We start from the raw sequence: 25,355 nt of genomic DNA, 5'->3' as shown, positions 1-25,355 counted from the left end.
GAAGCCTGTACTTGTGGCAGAGGATGATGGGTCTTGTCTCTGCCCTCAGCTCAGTGTCCGTCTGTGCTGGCTGGCAGCTGAGCTTAGGAAATGGATGTGCTGGTGTCTTGGCAGCCTTGGTCCGTGTTCCCGGAAAGCTGTGCTGGCTCTGGGTGGCAGCCCTGGGCTTTGGCTGGCGGTCAGCTAGGCCCCGGGAGGGCAGCCAGGCGCGGGGGCCGTGTTAGTGCACGGAGATGGAGGAGCCCAGGAGAGGAGAGGCAGTGGCAGAGGGGCAGCCTGTGTTACAGAGAGGCATAGTGCCTGTGGGAAGCTAGGAAACACGGCTACAGACCCGTGCTGCCGTGCTGATGGACGGCAAAAGCTGCCCCACTGACAGCAGTCAGATGTCGGTCTAAATGTACCTGATGGAAACATTGGTGCCTACAGAGAACTGCACCTCTTCACTGGTCTTTTATGGTTTTAGTCTATATGCAGTAACAGAAAATGTATCTTTTTTGTACTTGAAAACTGTGGAGTATTTAAATGCTCCATCTTTTTATTTTTGCGAGGCAAACATCACCTTCATCTGTCTGTAGAGTGTGTTGCAATGGCACGTACTCCAGTGTTACAACTCCATTTGTACCTACAGTGCGTCGGTGTAACATAACAAGGTTTGTTTCTGTATTTCTACGCCCATGTCCGTTGGGGAAGTCAAAGCAACTGTGCTGGTGCTGCATCAGTCTGCTCTCATGGAAGTTGCTCATGAGCTAGTGATGATGTGGCTTTTAAAGAGTTGTATTTGCCGTACTGGAGTGTGGGAGAGCAGGAACCGTCCTTCACTTTGCAATCAGGGTAGGATGAAGAGGGGTATTTCTAGTGTCTCTTGACAATATAAACAGTCACCTCTCCAAATACACCAGGCTGTCACTGGCAGAGTCTTGCTCTTTTCACACATCTCTCCCTGTCAGCAACCGCAGCAGCAGAACAGGGCTAGGAAATTGCCGTTTCCTGCAAGCAAGGCCAGCCGGGGGTAGCTGAGGATGTTGCAGGGAATAACGGGTGCGTTTTACTGCTTGGCTGCCGTGCAGTGAATTTCCCTGAGTCAAACGCTGCTCAGTTATCTGAAATATTTCAGGGTTTCTCTGCATCATAGGTCAGTTCTGAGCTTTGTCGATGCCCCTTGACATCGAGGAAGACGTGAATTTAAAATGCTTCTTTGTGGGTGGCACCCCACCAGCCCATGCCTGACCCCCAAGGCTCCAGGGGCTGCGCTGGGCCCCGCACATGGTTGCTGGGGGGCAGGGGGGCAAGGACACAAACCTCCTCTCTTCACTCTCCTGAGCCAGTCGTTGGAAGCGAGGGGTTAAAGTATTAATTGTGACACCACAAAATCATTAGCTTTGTCTAACACAACAGACTTCATCAGATACTTTAAAAAGCAGGGTTAGCTCCTCCCATTTCTTTTTATAGTCATGAATTTTAAGTCCCACTGGGGAGGAAAAAAATGTGGGCAAGAATCATCTGAAACTGGATACTTTTCTATGTAAGGGTTTGAAATGCTGAGGTCTATTTAAGTGATTTTTCAGCTGCATGTTGTGCGATGCAATGTTTTTCTGCCCAGCTCGTGATGGGCTGTGCCTGCCCGTATCTCCCCCCGCGCTGCTGGCTCGGGAGCCTTTGGTCCGGACGGCGTGGCGTGCACGCTGTTTACCAGCTCCTCGATATGGAAAAACAAAGCTCTCATTCCTGGGCTGTGGAAAACTTCTACGGATTTCATCCACGCCCTCCCTCTGGGGAGGAAAACGCAATAAACGCTAATGTCTTTTCACCCTTTTATGCCTCCTATATTAATCACCGACGAGGGCCCGTGGCTTTTCCCTGTTCCAGTTTGCATTTGCCCTGTAGCTACTGGGAGGAGTCCTGCTTTGTCTATAAAAAGCTGCACTTGGCCAATTACTAACAGAACCGAATTTAGGGATTCCCTCGCCCATCCTCTGCGGGGAGAGAGGACTGACACAGCCATGTTCGGGATTGGGAAGAAGCTGGCTGAGGAGGCCACGCAACAGGCAGAAAGCGCCGCGCAGGTGGCAGGTAAATACCAGTCGTTGTGTTCCCTCCTGCTGTGCCTCGGGTGTTCGTGTGTGCCCTGCTCCCACCCCTGCAGCCGGGAGCGAGCCCGTTTCTTCAGCATGAACTCCACAGATGCTGTTCTCTGGGGTCCAGTCGGTATGTCCCGCTGTCTCCAAAGCCTCTGACGCTATAGGAAGTGAAGGACCGATATTAACTGTTGGTTTCCCACAACTTCTCCCACTCTGGCTTTTACTGGGTGGGTGTCTAGGTGATGCACTGAAGAGAGGACAGCAGAAGGCTGAAGGGGGGATACAAGGCTGCTTATTTAGGGCTTTGTTTTCTAATGTGCACCGCCACGAGGAGTAGGAGTTCTGTAATAATGTAGTGGATTAGTTTCCTGAAGGTCTGAGCGCTTTGATCTGCCTGGTGCTGCAGAAATCCATGGAGTTAAATGGGCTCTGCTCTGCCATCGGTGCTGCAGACCCGCCGGTACGGCAGCCACTCACCCGGCTGAAAGCCAAGGTGCAGTCGCAGGGGCTCAGGGCGCCCAGGTCAAGCTCACTCCTGCAGAGAATTGGCCCCGAGTGTGAACAACGTGCCACTTCTTTGTTACAGCTTCACCGAGGGCTCATCTGAGCAATCGGCACTGGTGCAATTCCCGAGATGTTTGTGCTTAGCTCAGTAGGTGAGGAGCGGAGACTTTCATTTTTCTCCCATGACATCTAAGTAAACTCTCAACACTGGACATCCCATCTGTGACTTCAAATGCAGCAGCAACCCTGCTTGCAGGTTGGGTGCCTGGTGAAGCCAACGGAAAGCCTGCTGCTTACGGTCTGCCCTCGGTTTAGTTTGCTAGGAAGGTGAAAGGTGCCTAATCCCACACCCACTGCCCCCTTTTCCAAAGCTGGTTCTTAAATCAATTATTTTTATGCTGAAGTGTGAAAGAGAAGCACCAGGACATGGGCACTGGTAGACATAAATTTTTGTTTTCTAAATGAAGATTTCTTCATTCTGCTTTTGCTGCAGAGCAGCCCTCTAGAAATGTGTAGTTCTGGACTTTTTTCTGTTACAAATGGGTTTTTTTTAAATTGTGGAAATATTATCTGTGGGTTCCTATGCTAGAAGACTGATGTGGATGCTTTGGAAGTGGTCACTGTCCTCTTGAAGGAGCTGAGTAGTAACACCAGCATTCAGCTGACTGAACCAGAGTGCCCAGGAGTCAAACTCCAAGCCAAGTTTGTAGATAGCAGCATTCCTTTGCCCCCTGTCCCAGGCACTTGAAGCTGATCCCGTTCTTCAGACACCCACGGTCTGAAGCTCCTTGCCTGCTCACATCCTTCCAGCAAGTCCTGTGCCACCGCAGAGCCCTTCCAGCTGGAGCTGGAGATGGGAACAACAGGAGTTCTCGGGCACTGGCGTGACTTTGGCCACACCTGTGACACCAGCGTGGACGTTGACGAGGGGCAGCAAAGAGACAGCATGTGATGCTGAACTCGTGTTGGTCTGCACCGGTGCATTACTGCACTCGCTCCTGGGAGAAACATAAACAGATGTACCCTCCAAATCCCTGTTTAAGTGGAGGTTTTAGGGTAGTTTTTAACCAGAACAAGACTGTCCAACCAGCGGCTGTGTGACTATTAATTACCTTGTTTCTCAACCACTGCTGTTGTGCCTGCACGTGCCCCGAAGGCACGGTCACACGGGCCATCGCCAAGTGCAGAGCGGCCCCACTGGGCTTTGCAAGTAGCTAAAATTAGCACCTATCCCATGGTTCCTGAAAGGAGCCACGAACTTGGCTCTGGCCCCAGATTGCTACGGGAAGCGTTTTCCTTAGCTGCACCTTACGAGCCGCGTCTGCAGTTCGTGTTGGGAAACTGCAGCTGAAGATGACACATGATGGTAACCTGCAAGGTTTTTTAGGCAACAGAAAGTGTCCTACAGCCCCAAAATGAAACAGGCAGCTGGATTTTGTTGCATTACGTTAGGTTACAAGACACTAATAACTACTGTGGCAGAACCATTTCATCCAAGCCTGGAGACCTGTGAAGTTTTAGTCACTCCCAGCCCACCGTGGTGTCCTTCCTCACCTCGGCACTTCTCCCTCGTGCAGTGTCCGTGTGGATTCTGGCTTGCTCAGTCAGCCCCTGCTTTGGGCTCTGTTGTGCAGAACATGCTAATGCTTTTTAAAAAATAGTATTTGGAGCTGGAGGAATGAAACAAATACAGGTGCGACTGAGGGCCATTTTCCCCAAACTCCTGACTCTCATGAGCAAGACTTCCCCAACTGTAGCTATTGGAGGCGAATCATCCAAATACCAGTTTTCTAGGCTGCAGCTCCTCCACTTCAAGACAATACCTCCTCTTGCTCTTCATGTCTCAGTAAGTCTCCTCTACGGAACATTTCCAAGCCTTTAAAACTAGTCTGGTCTCTTCCAGAATAAAATTTCTCTAGCCACAGGAGAAAGCACTAATCATGAAATGGTGCTGTGCTGCTCCAGGCAGCAAGGATCAAGCCCTACGCACTTGGTGGGAGAACCTTTACCAACCAAACTGCCCAAGCCTGCTCTCCGCAGACCCCCGCCAGGCTCAGTGAAAGGAAGGTTTCATTGCACTGGATTCTCTACTCGGGGTTGTTTCCTGACGCTGTGGGTGACACGGATCATGACTTCCGTAACGTTAATCTGTACCAAGACACCTGATCAGGTGGGGAACTACGGCCCATTTGCCAACAGCACCTCCCTCCCACTAGAGCAGGGTGCCCATTCTTACAGAGCAACTTTGCATCTTCTAGCCCTGAAACGTTTAGCAAACCCTTCTAAAATCTGATCACCGAGTTCAGGGGAAGAGTAAAGACTGCCCGTTTATACTTGTTTTTCTCCTCATTGCAGTTAACGCGGTGGGCCAGACCGTGCAGCAAGCAGTGGATCAGGCTAAGGATGCTGGTCAGAAAGGTAGAGAAATGTTTATTTCTACAACCTCACCTTGGTGAAATCCCAGGTCCCCAACCCTGCCTTGCCCCTTGTCTCACAGTGGGTGGGAAAGATACTGCAGTGATACTACAGTTACCTTTGTTTTTCTGTTTTAAAAGCTCTTGATGAAGTCTACAAAGTTGCTGAAACAGGTGAAAAGGCTGTAAAAAATGTAGCGAATCAAGCAACTTCGTGGGGCAAAAGCTTTGGGCAATGAAGATAAAATTGCAGTACTGATGACATTTCTGTAAACAAGTTTCTACATGTACTCTTAAATAAAGAAAATACACTCTACCTGTTCTGCATGTATTCCTTGGGAATCCTTCGGTCACACGTACTGAAAAACCCCACAACCGCTGGTCTAGAGAGACTGGGTTACTTCCCAGAGCAGGCAGCTAAAGCTGTGCTGCAACACAAGCTGACTTTTTTTTGACGAGCCAAGCAGTGGCTTGGCGTGGGCACAACCTAAAGCCAAAGGCCTGAGGTTCGGTCTCCCCCGTTTTGTCACTGGGTGTAAGTTGTGACTGTGTGTGCGCAAGCTGGGCACCCAAACCGCCACTGCAAGACACGGTAAGTACCTCTGCGCTCCAGTGATGGTACTTGTGCTCTGGTCTTGCCTGTAAAATTGCCTTTAGCTGCTGCAGAAGAAATGTCTTGCTACAGCAGTGAGTAAGGAATTTGATATTAGACTCACTCATTATTAACGGGGTAACTCAGAGATCGTTTACTCTGCACCTTGAAAGCGCAGCAAGAATTACCGCTGCTCCAACACTTCCTCCTGATGGTGGCAGCTGCCATCAGTGAGAACAGACACAGGTCTGAGTTCTTTGCCGGGATGATGAATGATTGTTCTAGTAGCTCTTCTGTGTAATAGATATTTTTGCACCTAGTAGCTTGCAGGCTGCATGTAACACCCAACATCGTAGTGGTGATCCTTAGGAAATGGCAGCTTCAGAGTACTTGCTGAGCTGCTATTCAGTGCCAGTTACCCACACAATCAGCACTTAATGCTGCAGGAGAGATTACAACTACCTGCTATGGCAAGGATGTGTTTTCTCTAGGTGGTAGGTGTAGTTCGGAGCAGGTTCAAATCTGTGCTTCAGGTCCTGGCTGGCTCCCTGCCAAACATCCTACCAAGTCCCGTGGTGAATACCTAGTGGGGTGTAAGTGAATACAAGCAGTGACAATGTTGTTGGCTGGAAGATAAAACCTGTGTGTGAGTATGTGTAAGGAGAAGAGCAAGTGTGTTAGACCAAAGTTCCCCAGGAAGTTTTGTCTAACACCTATTTGAAGTTACAGTAAAAAATCCAGTACTGCTATGTATTTGTAACCTACCCCAGAGAGCGACTGGTGTCCTCAACTGTGGTTAGGAAAATGCTAGAGCTGCTCTGCACCCAAGCCTCTAAAACCACATTAACTCGTAGCAACTGTGTAAAACTTCACTTTCTTGTCTCTGCTGTTGCCAGGTGTTGAGGTATGTGCTACAAAATGCAGGAAGGAACATGCAACTTAACTGTCTCATCCTGCTGGGGCTGAGCTCAGCAACACTCGGCACCCACGCAGCCAGTACAAGAGCATTTCAGAACAGGCTACCTATCGCGAGAACTCTGGATTCATGATATTTGGCTCTTGCATTTAGCAGTGAGCAAAGGGCACACCAGCTGATGCGCTCCAAGCATCAACCCCCTTGAGGATCTCAGCTCTTGGATAGAAAGTACCCCAAGTTCTCCTCATACCAGCCTTGGGATATGCTCAGGTTCACGTCTCGCAGGTCCCCAACGCTGACTCTGTTTACAAGAGGTCAGTAACCAGCGCAGTCGAGTTGGGTGAAGAGAAATCCAGTCAACCTTAAGGGCTCAGCTCTGGGTTTGGTACAATCACACCTGATGGTGGGTCTGCCTTCTTTCACGATGTCCTGGGAAAAGAAGTGTTAATGTAGGGGTGTACAAGAACATAAGATGTTAATGAATTGGGAAATTTGGGCATTGTGCAGCTTTTGGCTTTTTTTTTTTTTTTCCCTTCAAACTGAGTAAGAGGTAGAAGACATCCCAGTTAGCTATCTATGCCAGCTTTCCATATGCTCCAACACTCTGAGAGTCCCATTTTTCAAGTCTGCATAGCCAAATTAGAGCTGCTTTACTAGCTGGAGAGGAAATAAGGAAGGAAGCGAGGGAGAACAACACTAAATTAGCCAAGTTTCTTCACTGCTACTGCACTTTGCTTTCAACCCCTTTACTGCCAGATAATACAACTCGGCTCTTAAGATACTTTCTCTTTTCAATAATACAACTATACTTGGGAGTTTTTAGCATCTGAGTTTTGGCGGAAGTAGGTTACAATTTGTCACAGTCAAGTTGTTACAAACTTAGTTTTAGTTTACTATGTAATAAATGTTTACATAAAAACTGCACTGAAAAGTATGATCCAAGATTTGGATCCTGTGTTCCACACCTGGATCACAGTAACTCTTTCGTGCTCAAAGGGGTGTCATTTATTGAAAAAATAAATGCCAGCATTTATATATTGTATTTAAGTGATTGGAAGTACTTTCATAACCCTGGACATCAGCGTATCTGATGGAGTAAGGCACTAGTTGAATGCATCACACAGGTTTATTGCTCCATGCTAACTGCTAGAATAGTTTTGGATACAAATATGAGAGGACACAGTAAAGACCTGAAACAATGTACTGAATATATGCAACTTGGAAAGTCTCGTTGAGAGGCAAGTTGGAGAGGCTGAGAACTGTATTAATGAGCCCTGTAGGATAACTCAGAGATAGTATCTTATCAGTAGGTGTGTCATGAATAAACCAGTGTGCTGTGAAGATCACAGACTGATTGTAACTATGGAAAGCTATTGAATGAAATAGAAACAGTAATACGCCAGCATAATAGGTTTGGAAAGGTCAACTTTTTTAATAACTGCTCTTCTCTCCAGCTTATGTCATGCAGTTACAAAGTAGTTAGAAAAAAAGCATGAGTTTCTGGGAGGGACTAGTTGTCTTTTAAAAAAAACATTCATATTCATTACATAAATAACATCTGGCACTTCAAGGGGGACTCCACTGGACACAAAGCCTTACACTTTAAAAACTGTGCTTGATCCAACATTGTGTTGAGGTCTGTTTTGTTGTACTCAACTTTCAAGACCTCCTGATGAAAAAAAGCAAAAAAAGCCGTGTGTGTTAAGACGGTGGATTAAGTCTATAGCAGCATCCTAGCTCCTCTGTAGTTTGGCCAATGATTTCTGGGTTTAGTTTCACTTCACTTGTTCACTGAGGCAGTATCTAATTTTCAGAAAGCCTCTGAAAGGAAAAGACTGAAAAAGAATTCCAAAACAACTAAGTGTGATTGATTACCAAATTCAGACTATCCCTTTTTTTTAAAAACAAAACAAAACAAAAACACCAACCAAAACCTATAGTCAGAGTAGTCATGTAGATACTGATTAAAAACATAACTAGAGTTGCTTGATAGTTTTGGCTTATAAAAATATTAGTCTGTCACCTCTATGTACTTCATGGTGATAGTCAAGCTAGCTTAAACAAGCTGTAAAAGGCAGTCCTATAACAGCAGCACAGTAAAGAAAAAACATTGCCTAAAAAGAATCAGGCCTGAAGCTTTACTACAAATAAAAATTAGACTCCTACCAAAGTTAATCCCTGCTGGAGGCCCATTCTTTCCTTGACAATGCCATGGCATTGATCATCCAAGGCCTTACTGAAAGTGCCAAAGCTAAAAATTACATCATTAAACAAAAGTGCATGAAGTAATAATGAGCAAGTGCTCATCTAGTACAATATCTGATCTGAAGTCTGAGAAGTGGCTCAGGTGGCAAGACCACTCTTTCATACATAAAATGTACCATTTTGTTTTGTAGGCAAAACACCCAGAATGGCCCCCACAAGTGCAGATGAACTGTTATCTTCAGATACATACCTGTATACAATTTCCTAATCCATGGATTTTTTTATTGTAAAAAAAAGACTAGGTTGGACTGAAACTAATTGAGAAAAGAATCCACTATAATGTCAGAAGAAAAGAAAATCTTGTGGTTACATGTAAACTTGTGATAAGCTTTCTCAAGAAGAGGGTACATTAATGGCGAGAGGGGTGGGATACAGTAAGGAGCGGTAACCGCCTGTCTATGTAAAGGTCAGGCCAGCCTCATTGTACACTTTGAAGACTTTCTCAATTGCATTGACGTAGGCAGCTGTTCTTAGGTCCAGACCCAGGTTGTACTTCATGGCAGTATGCATGATTTGCTGAAACAGAAAAGGTTGTAAGTCATTTCTGCACGTATCTCCATAGGAACTAGAGTAGATTTTGCCTGGTGGATCCAAGTTAGGAGTATGGGAGCCACTAGATCGGTATCAGAGCTCTGAGTCTTTGTGGATCAATTCTAAAATTTCTTGATTGCCCTTACAACTGAGATCTGAAAGGGAAGAAAGTCTTTCCTGAATTACTACAGTGCCCCTTAGCAGGCTGTGGATCCACGTGTACCTCAGATACAGGGAGAGACAAGGATGTGTCAAGTAGTCTTTGCCCCACTAATTAAACATACTACATGAAGGGATAAATATAAAACTGCTGATGGTAAAGCACTCTTACTATGTGTCCCAGATTAGTCAGGTACAAGAGCACAACTGAAAAGTTTCTCATTACAACAGCTTCTACTAGAAGATACTTCTTGATTGCATGTACCAGTCTCTGATGTTTACTATACCCAGTTGAAGTTGGCCCTCCTGCCACAGAGCAGAAATACCTCATACTCACAGTGACTTTCATTATTGTGAACTGTTTATCTACTCCTTTAATCGCAAAGAAGTTCTGTACAACCTCTTCAAAAACTGTCACAAAGTCATGTAAGTCCTGCTTCCTGTAAGCGTATTTGTTAACGCAATACTTACCCGGGCAGAACGCTCCATTGTGTAAGCCAACCCAGAGTGGACTATGTCCTTCTCGGACGCACCCTGCAACAAAGGGAATAAAACTAGGTTTTAATCCAAAAGACAAAAAGGTATAGTCCTGGATTAGGGACAACGATGTGTTGGATTCCCATAATTACTGGAGCTTGCTCGCTCATTTTCTTCTAATGACTGGTGTAAGAATCTAAATCACCTTTACTGTGTTACTTGAAGAGCAATTACGGTCAATTCAGTTCTAAAACCTCAAACGTAAGCACTGAAGTCTTTTATATGCCTAGCTTCCAGATGCATGATGCTAGCATTTTTTATTGATGTTGTAACTACTGTTTTCAGCCTTCAGACCACACAGTAAATGTTAAAACATAAAAGCTCCCCAGAGTTAATAACCTAGAGAAGCTACTTGCAATTGTTTTGAAGATAGTCAGGTTTTAGGAAGGGCATGGATCCCCAGTTCATACACTCAGCACCGTATTAGCCCTGAGCAACTCCAGAATAACTTTGGTCCCATTAAAACTGAAATACATAGAACAATAAATAACTGAAGAGAGTCTGAATTAGGATGACTGAGTATCAGCATCAAGTTCCATCATTCTGACTGCTGTATTTTACTAATAATTTGAGATATGGCTTCACAAAATACATGCATTCTCTCAAATACCAGTTTGGGCTAGATGTAGAAATTACTAGGCCAGCTTCTATGGCTTGTGCTCAGGAGATCCCAGGAACTGCTTTAAGCCACAGAACCTATCTAACATTCTATTCATTTAGCCTAACATTTATGAAGATGACAGCATCATACTGGATCAGGCTGAAGTCTGTTTCTGTCATCTGACAGTGGCCCAAGTTTACCTGCACTTCCCCTGATTTCCTCCTGAGGAAGCATGGTTTAATGTTTTTCACGACTCACTGGAATTTTTTCCCCCAGTCATTTGTCCCATCTCCTCCTGAATGTATGTTTAAAAACTGAACCAACCAACCCTTTTAGCTGCCATACATCCCTTGGCAAAGCACTGCACATCCGAACTGCCTGCTGTGCTAGGAACCATACCCATTCTTCATTCTGTGCCTCTCTGCTGGTCTTGTTTGAACCCGACTGCTCTTTCACCCTTCCCTCCAGTGAAGGATCTAACCTTACCCATCCATTTCCACCCCACTCGTTCTGGAGATGACTGTCTCCACCCCAGGACTAGCTCAGGCCAGCAGGACCTAGGTTATTTCGCTGTTGCAGGTATGAGAAGCTTCTGGATCTTTGGTTATTCTTGTGACCTGAACTCCTCCCACATCTACGATGTTTCAAGATACAGAGACCTAACCTGCATGCCGTATTCAGAAGGTAAGCACGCTTTGGATTTATAGAATACTGTGGCATCATTAGTCAGCCTTATTCTTGTCCCTTCAGAACTATTTCTAACACTGGATTTGCTTTTTGATTGCTATGGATTTCTAAGCTTGTATTTTGTCGTTACCTCCAGCTTGTTCATTTGAATGCAAATGGATGAGCTCACAACCCATCATTTTATATGAAAATTTCCCCACCATATTGTGTAACAATGAATTTTACCTGACATTTCTTTGCCCATTAATTCAGTCTTAGAGGAACATTCTACAGTATTCACCCAGCTCTTGTTTGTATTACCCTGGATTTACAGAAACAGTATCAAACTGCCTGTGGTGTGGGATCTTGTTGAAAGTTGTTTGGAAATCCAGACAAACTGTATCAAGATCTCCAAAACAAATTCTGGTCATGTTTGAGGCAGTATTTCCCACTACAAAAGCGCCACGGATTTTGATAGCTAGGGTTTACGTATATTATGGAATCTATGTATTTATCAGCTTAGCCAGCAGAAATATCAAGTATTTCACAGAAAACAAAAGCATTAGGAAAAAACCCCAGGTTCTTAAGTTCTCCTGACTGGCCTGTAAAAAGAATCATTCTCTCCACCCTTGCTCGTAGAAAGACCTCACATGGTTTGTCTAAACAATGGAGATAGTTTGTTGTTCTGAAAAACACCAGTATATGAATACCACCATGCAATCTAACACTACCTGAAAATACAAAATGCATATGTGTATTAAAACTGTAGCTTTTTGACAATATTGGAGATATTTTGCATGGGCTTAAGCAGAAGAAAGAAAAGGCAGCTTACTTCCAGTATTCCTAAGCAGTTCAGCTCATCTGCTCGCTTTATTTGTTTGGCCATCGGGCCAGCTATGTACTAATGCCTTTCTGGGGGCAAAACCCTCCACGATAGCTACGATGGTAAAATTTAGATTGCAGTTATAATATCAGAATACAGTAAGAGTAAAAAAAAACCCAGCAACGACTTACCGATATCCTATCTTGAAATTCTGCTGTAGGCACAACTGGAATACTTCCACCATGTTTCCCAAATTTTCTTTCCAAGCTTTCCTGGACAGACACTAGAAAGAAGCAGGGGCAAGGTAACTGACAAGGAAAGGAATGTGCTCCCTAAGAAAGGAGCTGACCCCAGGACTTTCCGCATTCAGTGAGGAGGTTGTACTAAAAAACATTCAGATCTATGTTTTGTCAAGTCCTATGTCCAAGGTCCTCGGATTCTGTTTTCTACAGAATATTGTGTAAAATGGAGCAATAACCTGCAGTTCTTCTCCATTAAGCTTCCCCTCTCCATGTACTTGGTATTCCTGCCCAGAAACTGGGAAGCACAGAATGACCCCAAATGGAGCTGTAGGCCATAAGCAGATTTTCACAATGCCTGTACCAATTATTGCCCTTTATAGAAATCCCCTATTGTTGTATGTGCAGAACAATGTTACCCACTCAAATGCTGCATACTTCTCAAATACCAAGTGTACAGCTAAAAGACGTTTATTAAAAGTAACAAATATTTCACATAAGTGGTTTGTGTTCAGTCAGTTCACAAAACTGAGTAAAAGTATCTCTTCAGGAATTAAAAGAGAACTGAAAAAGTATGCATTTACTTAACTCATTAACACTGCAAATCAGTTAACCTATCAAATCTTTCCTACTCTTCAGTGTGCAGCAATAATAGACTTGTGGGAAATTGAGGTGAATTTAAAATAGTTCTGTATTCGTTTCTCTCACATTCGGTGTTTGCTAGTCCAATCTATTAATTAAACAGTGAGTGAAAGTGGAACTGAGCACTTACTGAGCAAGTGGTAGTTTGAATCCCTTTCATATTTAAAAGTCAAGCGGCCATAGCTGACGTGGTTCAAGTTTTTCAGCCACTCGAAATAGGATACTGTTACGCCACCAGCGTTCAGGTAAAGGTCCTGCACAGAAACAGTAAATGTCTTGAATTGTGACCACGTGACAAAGACAGCTCTATTGTATTAAGGAAAGCAGAAGTATTATGTACAAAGTATGACTTTAAACTGCAGTACAGAAGATAATCTGCAGTCCGGACATACTTCAACCGATTTAAAAGAGGACTTTAGAACACATGAAATTCAGGTGGGCTTGACTGACTACTTCTATTTAAATTTTTAATCAAGAAAATGAGGGCATTTTTAGGCCATCTCAGTGACTAAAGGCTGAAGATCAGCCACTCTTTTCTAGCAATGTCACTTGATCAGGACAACCTTTCTCTGAGAACAGGTTATCATTATACCTGGGTAGATATTATTCTTTCAAATTATCACTATAGGCAACATGTACTCTACACAACCTACGATACACGGTTCTGTCACAGCATCACCCAGAGACATGTTGGCCAGTGTATTTATTTTGCCTTCTTCCTTAGCTTAGTGGACTATTTAGTTGAGCAAATGTCAATTAATACTCCAAAACACAAAACTATATATTTAATAACTAATTGTGGACTGTTCTCTCTTCCAAATATGTAGCCTTCATGTAATAGTTATCTTCAGTCATTTCCAGGTGCAGATCTTTAAATAATCGCCTCTAATCTTAAGCAACATTGACACATCTCCTAGACATCAGTTGTTAAAAATCACTCTAAGAGAATGAATACCTATTAATAAAAACCTTCAATAAATAACGTCTTCCTACAATTTTCAGTAACTTCATTAATGAAAATCAAAGGTCAGAATAGAACCTTACAGGGATAACCATGATATTCCGCTCCAAGAAGATTTTGTCAGCTTCAGGAGTCGTAGGCCCATTGGCACCTTCAGCAATAATCTGAAAGAAATCACAGCAGAGTAACTCAGGCGTACGTTTGTTTCCATCTGTGCTAGTTATTGAGTATTAATATTTAAACAAGCCTTCTCTATTTTTCATTTGAACTCTGCAACTTACTTTTGCTTTAACCTTGTGAGCGTTGGCCTTAGTCAACTGCTTCTCGCTGGCAGCAGGGATGAGAATGTCACAGTCAGTTTCCAGAATGCTGCCCTCAAGTGTCTGTGCTTTAGGGAAGCCCATAATTGTCCCATGTTGCTGTTTGAAGGAAACAAACCAGGGAGTTTTTAGTGTGTGTGTGTGTATTCATATGACCTCCTTCCCTCCCTCTAACTTTCAAAAAAGAAAGAAGGGAGAAGCAACAGTACTAGAAAGACAGCACATAACACAATTCCTATCGCTACTTAGAGTAGGCATATAAAACAAGCTACAGAGCTTGGATAACAGTCAAAGTCCCTATGACTTGGGCATAACTGTTCTCTGGCTAAAGACACTGATAACCATCTGGGCTCTGGAATATTTGAAAAAAACCAAATGTCCCTCTCAACTGTTAAAATACATAGAAAATGCAATAGTTCCCAAACAACTGAAATGACCCACCAGTCTGCCACGCACAGGATCAGTTGCATCATGTAAGATTTAGAAGTACCATTTTAAAATTCAGCACTACAATGTCAGCCTTTGTTTAGTTACAGAATCTTTTCATTCTTTTAAGAAAGGGGGTGATGAAGACATTCAAATACTCCCAATGTAAAAGAAGACACATCAAATAAGTCCCTTTAAAACTCTTAAGATCTTATTTTAGTGCCTGTGAACTCTTCCCTCAAGACTGCTTCACTTGGAAAAGGAAATAAAAAGACCTTATCCAGTTTTCATTATAAACTACATATTCAAGTCACACTGCCAGACAGGTTTCTCATTTGCAGACTCATCCAATAGGTAAGAAGCAGCAAAAGTGCACTTTGAAGTCTTAACTGTCTATATGCTTATGATATTCGGTCAGGAATCCTTCAGGAACCTCCTTGCCTTAGTTCCTTGAGACATCTTTCCTAGTTCAGTCATAAGAAAGGCAAAATAATCACGAACTCCAGTTCTGAAACCAAAGTAATCAGACTGCACAGATGCAAACCCTTGCCATTTTTCTGAGAGTCAAGCCAAGGGGTAGAAACAGTACGACCCACATTCATATTGGGGTTAAGGAGAAAGGCAGAAATCAACATTCTGAACCCATTTTGTTAAGTACCAACTGTGGTATGATTTAAATATTCCAAATTAATATCAGTCTACAGTTGTCCTATGTTCTTGCAAAGCTCACAAAACCAAAACTATTTCCGCTCAGCTAAATTTCATACCAATTTGTAATCTTCTAGTTCCTTTGGGTCAATCCCATCAGGATTCCAGATAGAACCATTAAACTCTCCAACAGCAACACACTTGGCTCCAAAACGATGCAAGTATCTCATAGAATGCAAGCCCACATTACCAAATCCCTGAAGGTAGAAAGAGAAAGGGAAAAGTAGGTAACTCTTCAACCACAGTGATGATTACTGCTAAGGCTTATATGTCTCTGAATAGTTTTAAATAGTTCTTCATCTATTGGCATGTCTTGGCATTAGGTGATGCGTACAGGAAAGACGGAAGAAATCCATATCTGCATTCAGAATACCATTGTAGAAATTGTGCATTGTAGCCAGCAATGTGCAGCTGTGCTAAGTTTTTTATACTGGAACCAGACAAGGGAAGCGTTAATGCTACTATGAAAGTGTCAAAACTATGATATTTATCAACATATGAACATTACGTAGATATATTTTATAGCTGGCGCTGTCTTAGAGAGATTAATGTATTACTGTATGACTATTGTTAAGGTTTGACTAACATTTGCAGGCCAGGAAATTTTCTCAGTTAATTTGGGTAAGGAAGGCTTGTAAGTGTAAAACCATCCAAGAATGGAAAGCATTAAACAAGAATATCATTAATCCTTCACATTAAAACATACAAACTAGTCGAAAGCGATGTAATTTCTAATACACTTCGGAAGTGATCCTGTAAAAAACAGATATCCTACATTTAGATTTAGATAATCTTGCATTTCATTAGCATGTTTTACATCCTTACAGGTGTAGAAAACCTAATTCCAGGCCATTATTCAGCGTTCTGGAAGGAACACACATGGCAGACCAAAAGGTCACATGATCCATGTCGAAAGATCGTAGTAAGATTCTATACCAGAAAAAAGCTGAATATATAATTCCTGTACAACATTACTCCAATTATAGTTAGGATTTTTGTTTATATATTACAAGCAAACTTCAATACCACAGTTCGTTATGCACTAGGTTCCTCTGCAGTGCTATATCTTTATTTTCCTAGAAGAATCTTCAGCTATTCTTCTAGCCATATTTTCAGTCTAAGTTATGCTCAAGTACCTGTTGGTCTGCCCTCTGCCAGGCATGAAAATGCCAAAGTGCAGGGAGAGGAGAGCGCTGTTAGGTCTGTGCTGGCCAAAGATGTTTGTTTCAGCCCACTGGTTAGCTAGAGGACAACTTGGAGGTCACAATTATTCTGCTCTTTGTAACCACCAGTGCATTGGTGCTAAGAACAGCAAAACAATCCCTCAAATCCTCAATTTAACATGATGTTCGAAGCTGAACAAAGTAAGTTATTTGAAATTTTAAAAGTGGTAACACATATTACTGAACACCAAATCCCTTCAAAATTCAACTATGTAAATCCTGAAGTCTTACGACTTCCAAAACATACATTCAATCCTACAAATTTAGGATAGGGTATTGGTTTCCTCTTTACAACTGCTTATTCCATAGTGGAACAAGAACATAACCCCCAAATCCTTCTCTCCTTAATTTTTTTTTATTACAAAACAGTGCAACAAATTTACTGTAGGCAGAAGTAGTGTCACAGCTCACTTAAAAGTGTGCAGTGCCTTGAAGAATTCCTGCAATAGTATTTCACTTCGTTCATTACAGCCTCTGTTTATAAAGAATGGAGATTTGGCTCTGTCTGTGGAGTGCAATCGGAGGTTCGGTTTTTAAAAAACAACCCAAAATAAAGGGCACCTATAGTTGTTTGAGAAGTGTTTCTAAAGTTTCAGAGTAAAGGTTAACTTGGAAGTCATAAAACCCTAAACAGGATTTATTGCTACCGTCCTTTTTAAAAGCAGCTCTGCTGGAAGTTTGTTTACTACTTTTTCCCTGCAGTTGAAGGAAAAGGGTTACCTGAACAGCAAATGTTTTATCCCCAAAGCCAGGAGTCATTCCTAATATACTCATATATGATGCTTCATTGATGAAATTTTCAATTCCATGGAAGAGACCGCGACCAGTTGCAGATATACGCCCATGGATCCCCCCTTGGCTGATGGGTTTACCAGTTACACATGCATGTGCGTTAATATCCTGTAAAACAGAAGAGGACTTGTGAGCTATGGAATTAATCAAAGAATAGATGAAATAAAAGGTTTTGTACACTCTAGAGATAAGGGAAAATAGGAATTGTGAGAGTCCCAACATGACATACTTCATACACATGTGGTTTGTCAAAATTATTTCCTCCCTGAGCATGTGTGACCAGCTTCTCCGAAGTACGCTAGTAGCTGCTGGAAGAGTTGCATAACACAACATTGGGTACGGTCTGTAATACTTTTTGCTGCATTTAAGCTTATATGTCAACTTCAGTCTGTGGTTAATTAAATATGGTGACATCTCTGCTGTACTGTTAGGAAAGCGCAGACCTTTGACAAATCAAAAGGGATATGTTTCTCAAAATTAGGTCCTATTACAGCCAAAATTTTCATCATTATCCCTGACATTTTAATCTTTTAAAGGGTTCAGACATATCCTTGGACTGGTCACAGCTGAAGCTGCTTAATCATCTTTTAAGTGTTTATAGTGTTCCTTTACACCCAAATCAGTTATTTAGAAACAATAATACAGGGCTACTACCTTCCCGTAGTCAGAACACAGTGCTGTTTGATCTCAGAGGAAAATCTACAGTACAGAGGTCATGTGGGAAAAGTTAGGTAACTATTTACTACTTCTATTCAGAAAAGCAATCTATACAATCAAGCCTCCATTGTGAATTTCGTGGTAATAAAATTACATTTTCCATATGCTAGACAACTAGCCAAGATAAAATAAAACTATTTAAAAACAAAGTTAATTTTTTCAAACTGAAATTAATAACTTGAAAAAACTTCTTCCAAAGTAGATGCAGTTTGCACCTCCCTCTTCTGTCAGGACTGCTTCCCATGCTCCCCACACCCTGGGAGCACAGTCACTTGGCGTCCGACACAAGTGAAAGAGTAGGGATGAAAGGGAATCCACTGAAATGAGTCTGCCAACAGCCGGATGGGTTTCTATTCCACCAGCCACACATTCACTGGGAGTCTCCCTCCTCTCCATCACTTGTGCCAAATGCATTTACATGCCTGTGGCGTGAGCACAAGATGCTCGGTGAGAGGAAGGAAAGGAGCAGATCTAAGTGGAGACAGAATGGCAGGAGATGACTAGAGCCATATTGGAAATGAAAGCTATTTCTGTTTTGAAAATGATAGTGAATTAACCATATAAAGCCACTACACATCTTTAAAACAATGAAGGTGATGCTGGGCTTGCCACAAAACTCCTGGTTTCCCAAAATGTAGCTGTGTGTCTCTAATTAAGCTGTATGCTCCCTCTGCTGGCATATCAACTATAAACAAGATTGTGGTGCTGTTTTGCTAGGAACAACTTGGCCAGACATTTGATATATTTTTAGGTTTCCATTCCGTTTCAGATTGAAGCATTTTAACCTTCATGCATTCATAAAGGTGGAAGTATGTAAGTACTTGAAGAAATACAGCCTCCCACCATACTTAAGAACGTGTTTAAGGCCCTTCATTTGTCCCAAAAGTCCGTTGGATGTGTCAGGAAGTACAGAAGTGTGGAAAGGATTAATTTAATCAAAAACTTAAGCCATATATAATTCAGTGATCCAGCAGCTTAAGATGGATTTTCTGCAACAGTTAACATGGTAGTTATTGAAGACTGGCATGGTTTGGCAAGAAAACAGAGCATGAGGTGAGGGCAGGTCTGGGTCTTCCTGATGTCACATATACAAACCACAGCTGATGTCAAAGTCCTAAGAACTCTGGCTTTAGGTCAATAAAAAAAAAATGTTTAACGTGTCTTGGGACAAAGACTACAGCTTTTAAGGATAAGCTTATAAAACGGCTTATGCTAGCACTGAAGACTTCTATACTGGTAATAATAGTCTATGAACTTAGCTGGCAAAGTTGAGATGCCAAACTTCTTGTTTCTTAACCCCTTTCCACGCTGCACTAATATTCTCCTTGGCTGTCCTGCTTCCTGGCTCTGTATGTTTGGTTTTGAGCAGACTTCCCTTATCTGTTTACATCTGGTATTTGGCTTTTCCTTCACACTTTAAGCTCCATGAACACATCTGTGTGCAATCACACTGACTCATCAGGTCTGTGGATTTCTCACTGAAGAGTTATCTTTCCACTCAATTGAATGTAGTCCCTTGCATAGCTTCCATCTGTTTTCTGAATTCTGTTTACCTTGTTTTGTTCAATGGTCATTTTCTGCTCTTAGTTCCCTTCCCTCCTTCCCCTGTGGTCACTTTTATATATCTGGTAGTTCCTTAATCAACTTTATTTTTGTTCTTTGTGGCTCAACCAGATAGTTATGTGAAACATCTTCCTCTACAAACTGGTTCTGATAGGTTATTGCACTTTGTGCAGCCTTGCCAGATTTCCCTCCTTCCTTCTGCACCTGGTTGTTCTCCAGGATAGCTCCTAAGTTCCACTACGGCTACTGTTCTCCCTTCCATGTACAAACAAGCAACCCAGCAAAATTAAGTAAACTGATTTAATTTTTTTTCCTTATTTAAATTGTTTGAGCCACTTTCTGGAAAAAAAAAATAAAGCATGTAATGTTTTATACTGGTATCTCTAACAGACAGCTGTGTAAAAGTGATTTAACTCAGCTAATCAGCATGCCACAACCTATTCCTCAAGCATTCCTTTCCCCCCTGTTCCATAAGATACCTTAGACTGTATTTCAGGTCTAGAATATACTGTGCCATCCTCTCCTCCTATTGTTAAAGGCACCAGACAGCACAAGACAAGTACTCTGCCAAGAGACTGTCTCAGGAAAGCCAGGCACGTTTTGAACAGACGTGCCACAGAGAAGTAAGCGTTGGGTAGCTCTAATGCCTTATTACTGGGGCCCTGTACCCTGCTGTTTGTGAGGAACTGTTGGAAGGAGTGCAGAAAGTGAGAAGGAAGAATCCTTTCAATTCAAAAGGAACCGGGGTAGGTAACTATGCAGTAGTTTAGTGTATCAACGCAGCAGTACAAAGCTATGGCAAAACTCCTTAGCAAAGTAGGGCTTTCTGGAGTAGTAGAAACAACTGAAAGACAAGCTAGAAAGTTTGGGTGGCATGGACAGTAGAGCCTTAGGAAATAAGTTGTCTATAATCCATTTTTCTTTCATCCAACCTGTCAAAAGTATACAAGTATGTTTGGTCAACAGTCATGTTTTTGGTACAGTGAAAATAGGTACAAGTAACCCCAGCACCATAAGGACAAAGGCCAAATTAAGGGCTATAATTAAAAATCAATTTTTTATTGCCTTCTGGGCAATTAATTGTATCAGTCTCCTTTTGCTTTATATTTTGGAGAATTTACTGAAGACTACACTGACTACTTGTTACTTTTAGGGGACCACAGAGAATTTTAATACTTTTACACTAATAATGTGAACTTAGTTTACATGGTCTCTTGAATTCACAAAACCAGAGCATTTATTTAATAGCTCCTGTAAGTTCAGTAGTTTGAAATGGAAAGATTTCAGTACTTGAAGACGAAACCAACTATTCTCAACTAACTGTTTAACAACTTTAAATTAGTAATTATAGTATTAATGAAAAACAGAGGGAAATGGTAGAAATAGAAACAAACTTCAGGCTAAGTATGAGACCTTTAAAAACTGTATTTTTGATGAACCGTTGAAATCAGTATTCTATCAAACTTAATTTAAGCCTACTGTAAAATCATTAACCTTAAAGCTATTTTTCCTTAACTGTACTTTAAAAACCTCACACCAATTAAGTTGTTACAGTTTGTAAGAATATATCCAGATACACATAATTAAATTACATGATTAAGTGCCATGGTAGTAGATGTCTAGATAAAAGGATTTCTGCAAAGACTCTACTTCAGAGCCTCTGCTCAAAACTTACATAGTGTCCTATAGTACTGGCATAGGTGTCGGCAATCCAGGACATCTCCCTCTCCCCTGTGCTCATGTCAGGAGCAGGCACATCAACACCAGGTCCTGTTGGCAACGGTGAAAACAGCTCTTAAGGATTAAACATGAACAGTTACCTTCAAGCGTTATTCCCTTGGGAACTGTGCAGGGTTTGGCAGAGGACTGTCTTCCTGTTTAATCCTCAGTTTATTATGCAAGCAACAGATTCTTCTGGATTCAATTCGGTTTTAGATGCTGTACCGTGCATTTGTACAACACTGTCGAAACCTCCGACCTCTCACAGAAGCCATTCAGTGCAATGAAGGTCAGTTTGTCAAAATGTCAGCGTAAGACAATGCATCCAAAGCATATTTATATTTAATTCTTTCTTGTTTTTTTACAATCTTCACTGTAACAACAGGAAGGGCACTATCTAGGTATGATTTCTGTATGCTGATGTTAACTAAGGTTTTTTTTTTTTGCATTAGAATTTCCTTTTTTGTTTCTGGTCGAGTTTAAAAATCTAAAATAGGCTGTTGCTCGTCACTGCACTCTAGCACATGCCTTTGATTTTACCCCTCACTTCAAGACAGTGACATTACATCTTTTTTAATGAAACAAACCTCTGAAAGAACTTTCACACATCTGTTGTAATAAGACCAAATTGTCTGTTTTTTCTAGATAACTAAAAATAGCATTTGTCCAACCTATTTAAGATCACAGGGACTTGCTCAGCAAGATTCTAAGCACAACTCTGCAAGATTCTAAGCACAACTCTGCCTCTGCCATTTTTTTTTTCTAAGTATTTCTAAAAGGTTTGTGACAGCTGTGTAGCACCAACCATAGGGGCAAAAAGAAAGACAAATTTAGTCAAACCGTTTTAACCCTTACTGAAATAACAGTCACTACAGCTGCCATAGTATATAGTATTACCCTAGTCACATGTAACATCAGTAAGTGTGTTTATACAGAAGCTTACTTTGGATGAGAAACACTCTGGATGAAGAGCAAGGAAATACAGATAAATGGGCATACATTCCAAGGGGCAGTTAGCCATCAGGAATGCATGACAGACCTTTAACTAGTTACATTCCTTACTATTAATTTGAATAAGAACCTCCTCCAGTTAAAGATCCTCCATTTAATTACAAGTCGAGCTAGTAACATTCAGCTTTATCCAGGAGACTTCCAGATAGCATCTCCAGGCTGAAAGCTATCAGAACAGCTTGGGGTTCAGAGTACAGATGAAACACCTACTACCATTACAGAAGCTGAGATTCTGTTACAACAGGAACCTATGCTTCTCTTGCATGTGGTTGCTATGGCTGAAGCCATCAACATTCTCTGGAGTGGTTCTTCTATTTCCTTCCTCTGTTTCCTCAGATGTCTTCCAAAAGCCTCAACTGAGACTACATGAAACAGTAACAGTGAAGATTTTGATATTAGAGATTAAAATTTCAACAAACTTGGTCACAATTTTATAATCTAAGAGAAATGTGATTCATCTTGGATCCTGTGAGCTCAGCTTTTGTGGCTTTTCATAGCAGAACAGCTATGACAGTTCCCTTTAAAATGCACTAAGATGCAGTGACTCAATTCTTTGTGGCTCTTGGCTGAAAGTTCTATACCCAAATCATTTACAGCTCTCAAAAATATGGCTATTTAAGGACTACCTAGTGGACACTGCCAATACCCAATAAATCAGATTCCTAAATTTTAATAGTAAAAGTGCACAACATACCAATAAAGCCCTTTTTCGCCAGCTCCATGGTAAACCTTCTTGTGATCTTTTCCAATTCATTGTCCTATAGAGAAAAATGCAATAAATATCACAATAAACCATTAGTGTTTATGAATACTTGCTGTAACTTATGTCCAAACAGACACCCTTTTCTTTTACAAGGTGTAAAAGATATATTCATATATTTATATAATTTATATGCCACTCCCTCACAGACCCTCGGTATTCAGGCAGCCCAGGGAAACATTCGCCTTTTTTTCTGTACATTCTGATCCACAAGTTGGGAGTGTGGCACACGAAGAACCACCTGTGCTTGTGGCAGAGATTCCCAGCAAACAAATCTGATATCCTATGTGAGTGATTTATAACGAGCAAGAGCAATAGCCGGCCTGCTGGTTGTGTAATCAACACAGCAGAATGACTTCACACAAATCCTTAAAGGAGTTTTGAGCGTAGAATATCTGTTGTGTATTCTAGTATTCCTTTCTGCACAGGTTATTTGAATCAGGGCGAGGCGGCGAGCCTGCAGTAAACTGTTTATAAGCCAAGTTAGTTATTATTCACACTGGAACACTGCATAGAAAGGTTTAATGGAGCATAAAACTATTTGTGAAAATAAACAAAAACATTAACTTTTCTCTAAGAGTAATTTAATTTAAGCCTTTATTAACAGTATCAACCTAAAAAATTTCAGATTCCAAAGTATTTGTAGCCTTCCAACTTTTAAGAAAAAAAGTAATAAATAATTGGAAGTATTCCACCTCTGAAACACACATCCTGTAAAAATCCTTTTCCTGCCTATTGCACGCACAGGCTAAATTCATCCTTTACAGAGGCAGAAGTTTTAAGTGGTCAGTAATGTCCTTAGAAGAGCTTTTTTTAACTGGCTGGCTTCAGTACTGCAGGTAACCGAATTTTTATCTATATTAAGCTTACTGTGTAGTTCTTGGGATTGATCTTGACACCAGCCTTTGCCCCACCAAATGGCACATCTACAAGAATGCAAAGGAAAATCATTTTACTTTTTCAACAATAAAGGCAGAATGAATGAGTAATATGTGTGAGGAATTACATCTTTGATTTTAGCAGCGAATTTGGTTTTGCCACAATTAGGACTTCACAGGCATAAGCTAAACTCGCCTAGGTACTCCTATGAAAACAGAAAATCTTTCAAGGACAGCTTGAAAATGGTCTTTGAAATTCAAAACTGGATGATTTAAATTTTCTATGTGTTAAGCTCTTGTACTTGGCACTTGTAGAAGCTATAAGTTTTACAGTTTCTATTTTACTGGTTTAGCTCAAAAATTTTACTTTGGAAGTCCGAAGTGAAGTGTCTCTATATACATTAAGAAGTATTTTGTTTTCTTCCACATAAAGTGCAGATTCTCTCCAAACTCCCCTACAGTTTAGCAGATGTGTATGAATTATACTTCTCTATGACCCATAAAGGAGTTTTTATCCTTCTCTCCCCACAGCTCCCCTGCCTGAATCCTTTACAGCCTCCATCTGTTCCCCCTAAAATTAGCCTTCTCCTAATCCAGGTTTCTTATACTTTGAGTTCAAGAGCAGTACTTTTATGGGAGGGGGTAACTATCAGAATTTAGACGTGTCAAATGAAAATGTAACTTTATTCAAGTATCTGCAGTAACGGCAGAAGGAATATGTATTATTATTTTGGTCACTATATATTTTTGTCCCATCTTGCTACAGATTTTATTCATAGATTAGTGTTTAAAACTTAATCCCTTTGGATGCCTTTCCATAAATTTTACCAGTACTGACTGAAATCCAAGATTGTATCCTTGCTTGAAACATTATCACTTACCAACAACAGCACATTTGTATGTCATTAGAGATGCTAAGGCTTTCACTTCATCCACACTAACGTCCAGACTATAACGAATACCTGCAAAAGATGAATTGGAAAAAAAGGAAGAATTTACTGAACAACTTCACAGATATTTATAAATTGGGAAAGTTAATTCTAGACCAGCCATCTATAACATGTATGTAATGTAAGATTTAAAGAGCAATCCCCCATTCTCCTGCTTAAATATCTATATCTTACTTAGCAGAAATTCAAGACTTCAGCAATTCTCCATTAAGTTGTGTCACAGCAGCACTCAACCCGGAAACAAAAGTGAATATTCCTTGGGAGGAAGATGAGCCAAGCTGACAGGTAACTCTAAGCAGAGTTTTCAAGAGGCTAATAAAGCTCATCAGCATCCCACAAGATCTTTAGCTTTGGACTTCA

The 25,355-nt window shown here is 41.5% G+C and overlaps 1 protein-coding gene across 1 annotated transcript; it reads right to left on the bottom strand.

Moving 5' to 3' along the window:
• Positions 1-8,969: 8,969 nt before the first annotated feature.
• LOC104503453 (glutamate dehydrogenase 1, mitochondrial) lies at positions 8,970-25,007 on the bottom strand (the record flags this gene model as incomplete). Its single annotated transcript, XM_010151212.1, has 12 exons — positions 8,970-9,285; positions 9,931-9,993; positions 12,278-12,369; positions 13,098-13,221; positions 14,012-14,092; positions 14,210-14,347; positions 15,442-15,579; positions 17,326-17,505; positions 21,353-21,447; positions 23,102-23,165; positions 24,038-24,093; positions 24,927-25,007. Coding segments are annotated over 12 exons (1,232 nt in total), but the record flags the coding sequence as incomplete, so codon positions are not given.
• Positions 25,008-25,355: the final 348 nt, after the last annotated feature.

The sequence above is a fragment of the Eurypyga helias genome, unplaced genomic scaffold (genome assembly GCF_000690775.1).
Source record: "Eurypyga helias isolate BGI_N326 unplaced genomic scaffold, ASM69077v1 scaffold42354, whole genome shotgun sequence".
Classification (NCBI taxonomy): Eukaryota; Metazoa; Chordata; class Aves; order Eurypygiformes; family Eurypygidae; genus Eurypyga; species Eurypyga helias.
The sequence above is the reverse complement of the archived record's forward strand: the minus strand, read 5'-3'. Positions and strand labels throughout refer to the sequence as shown.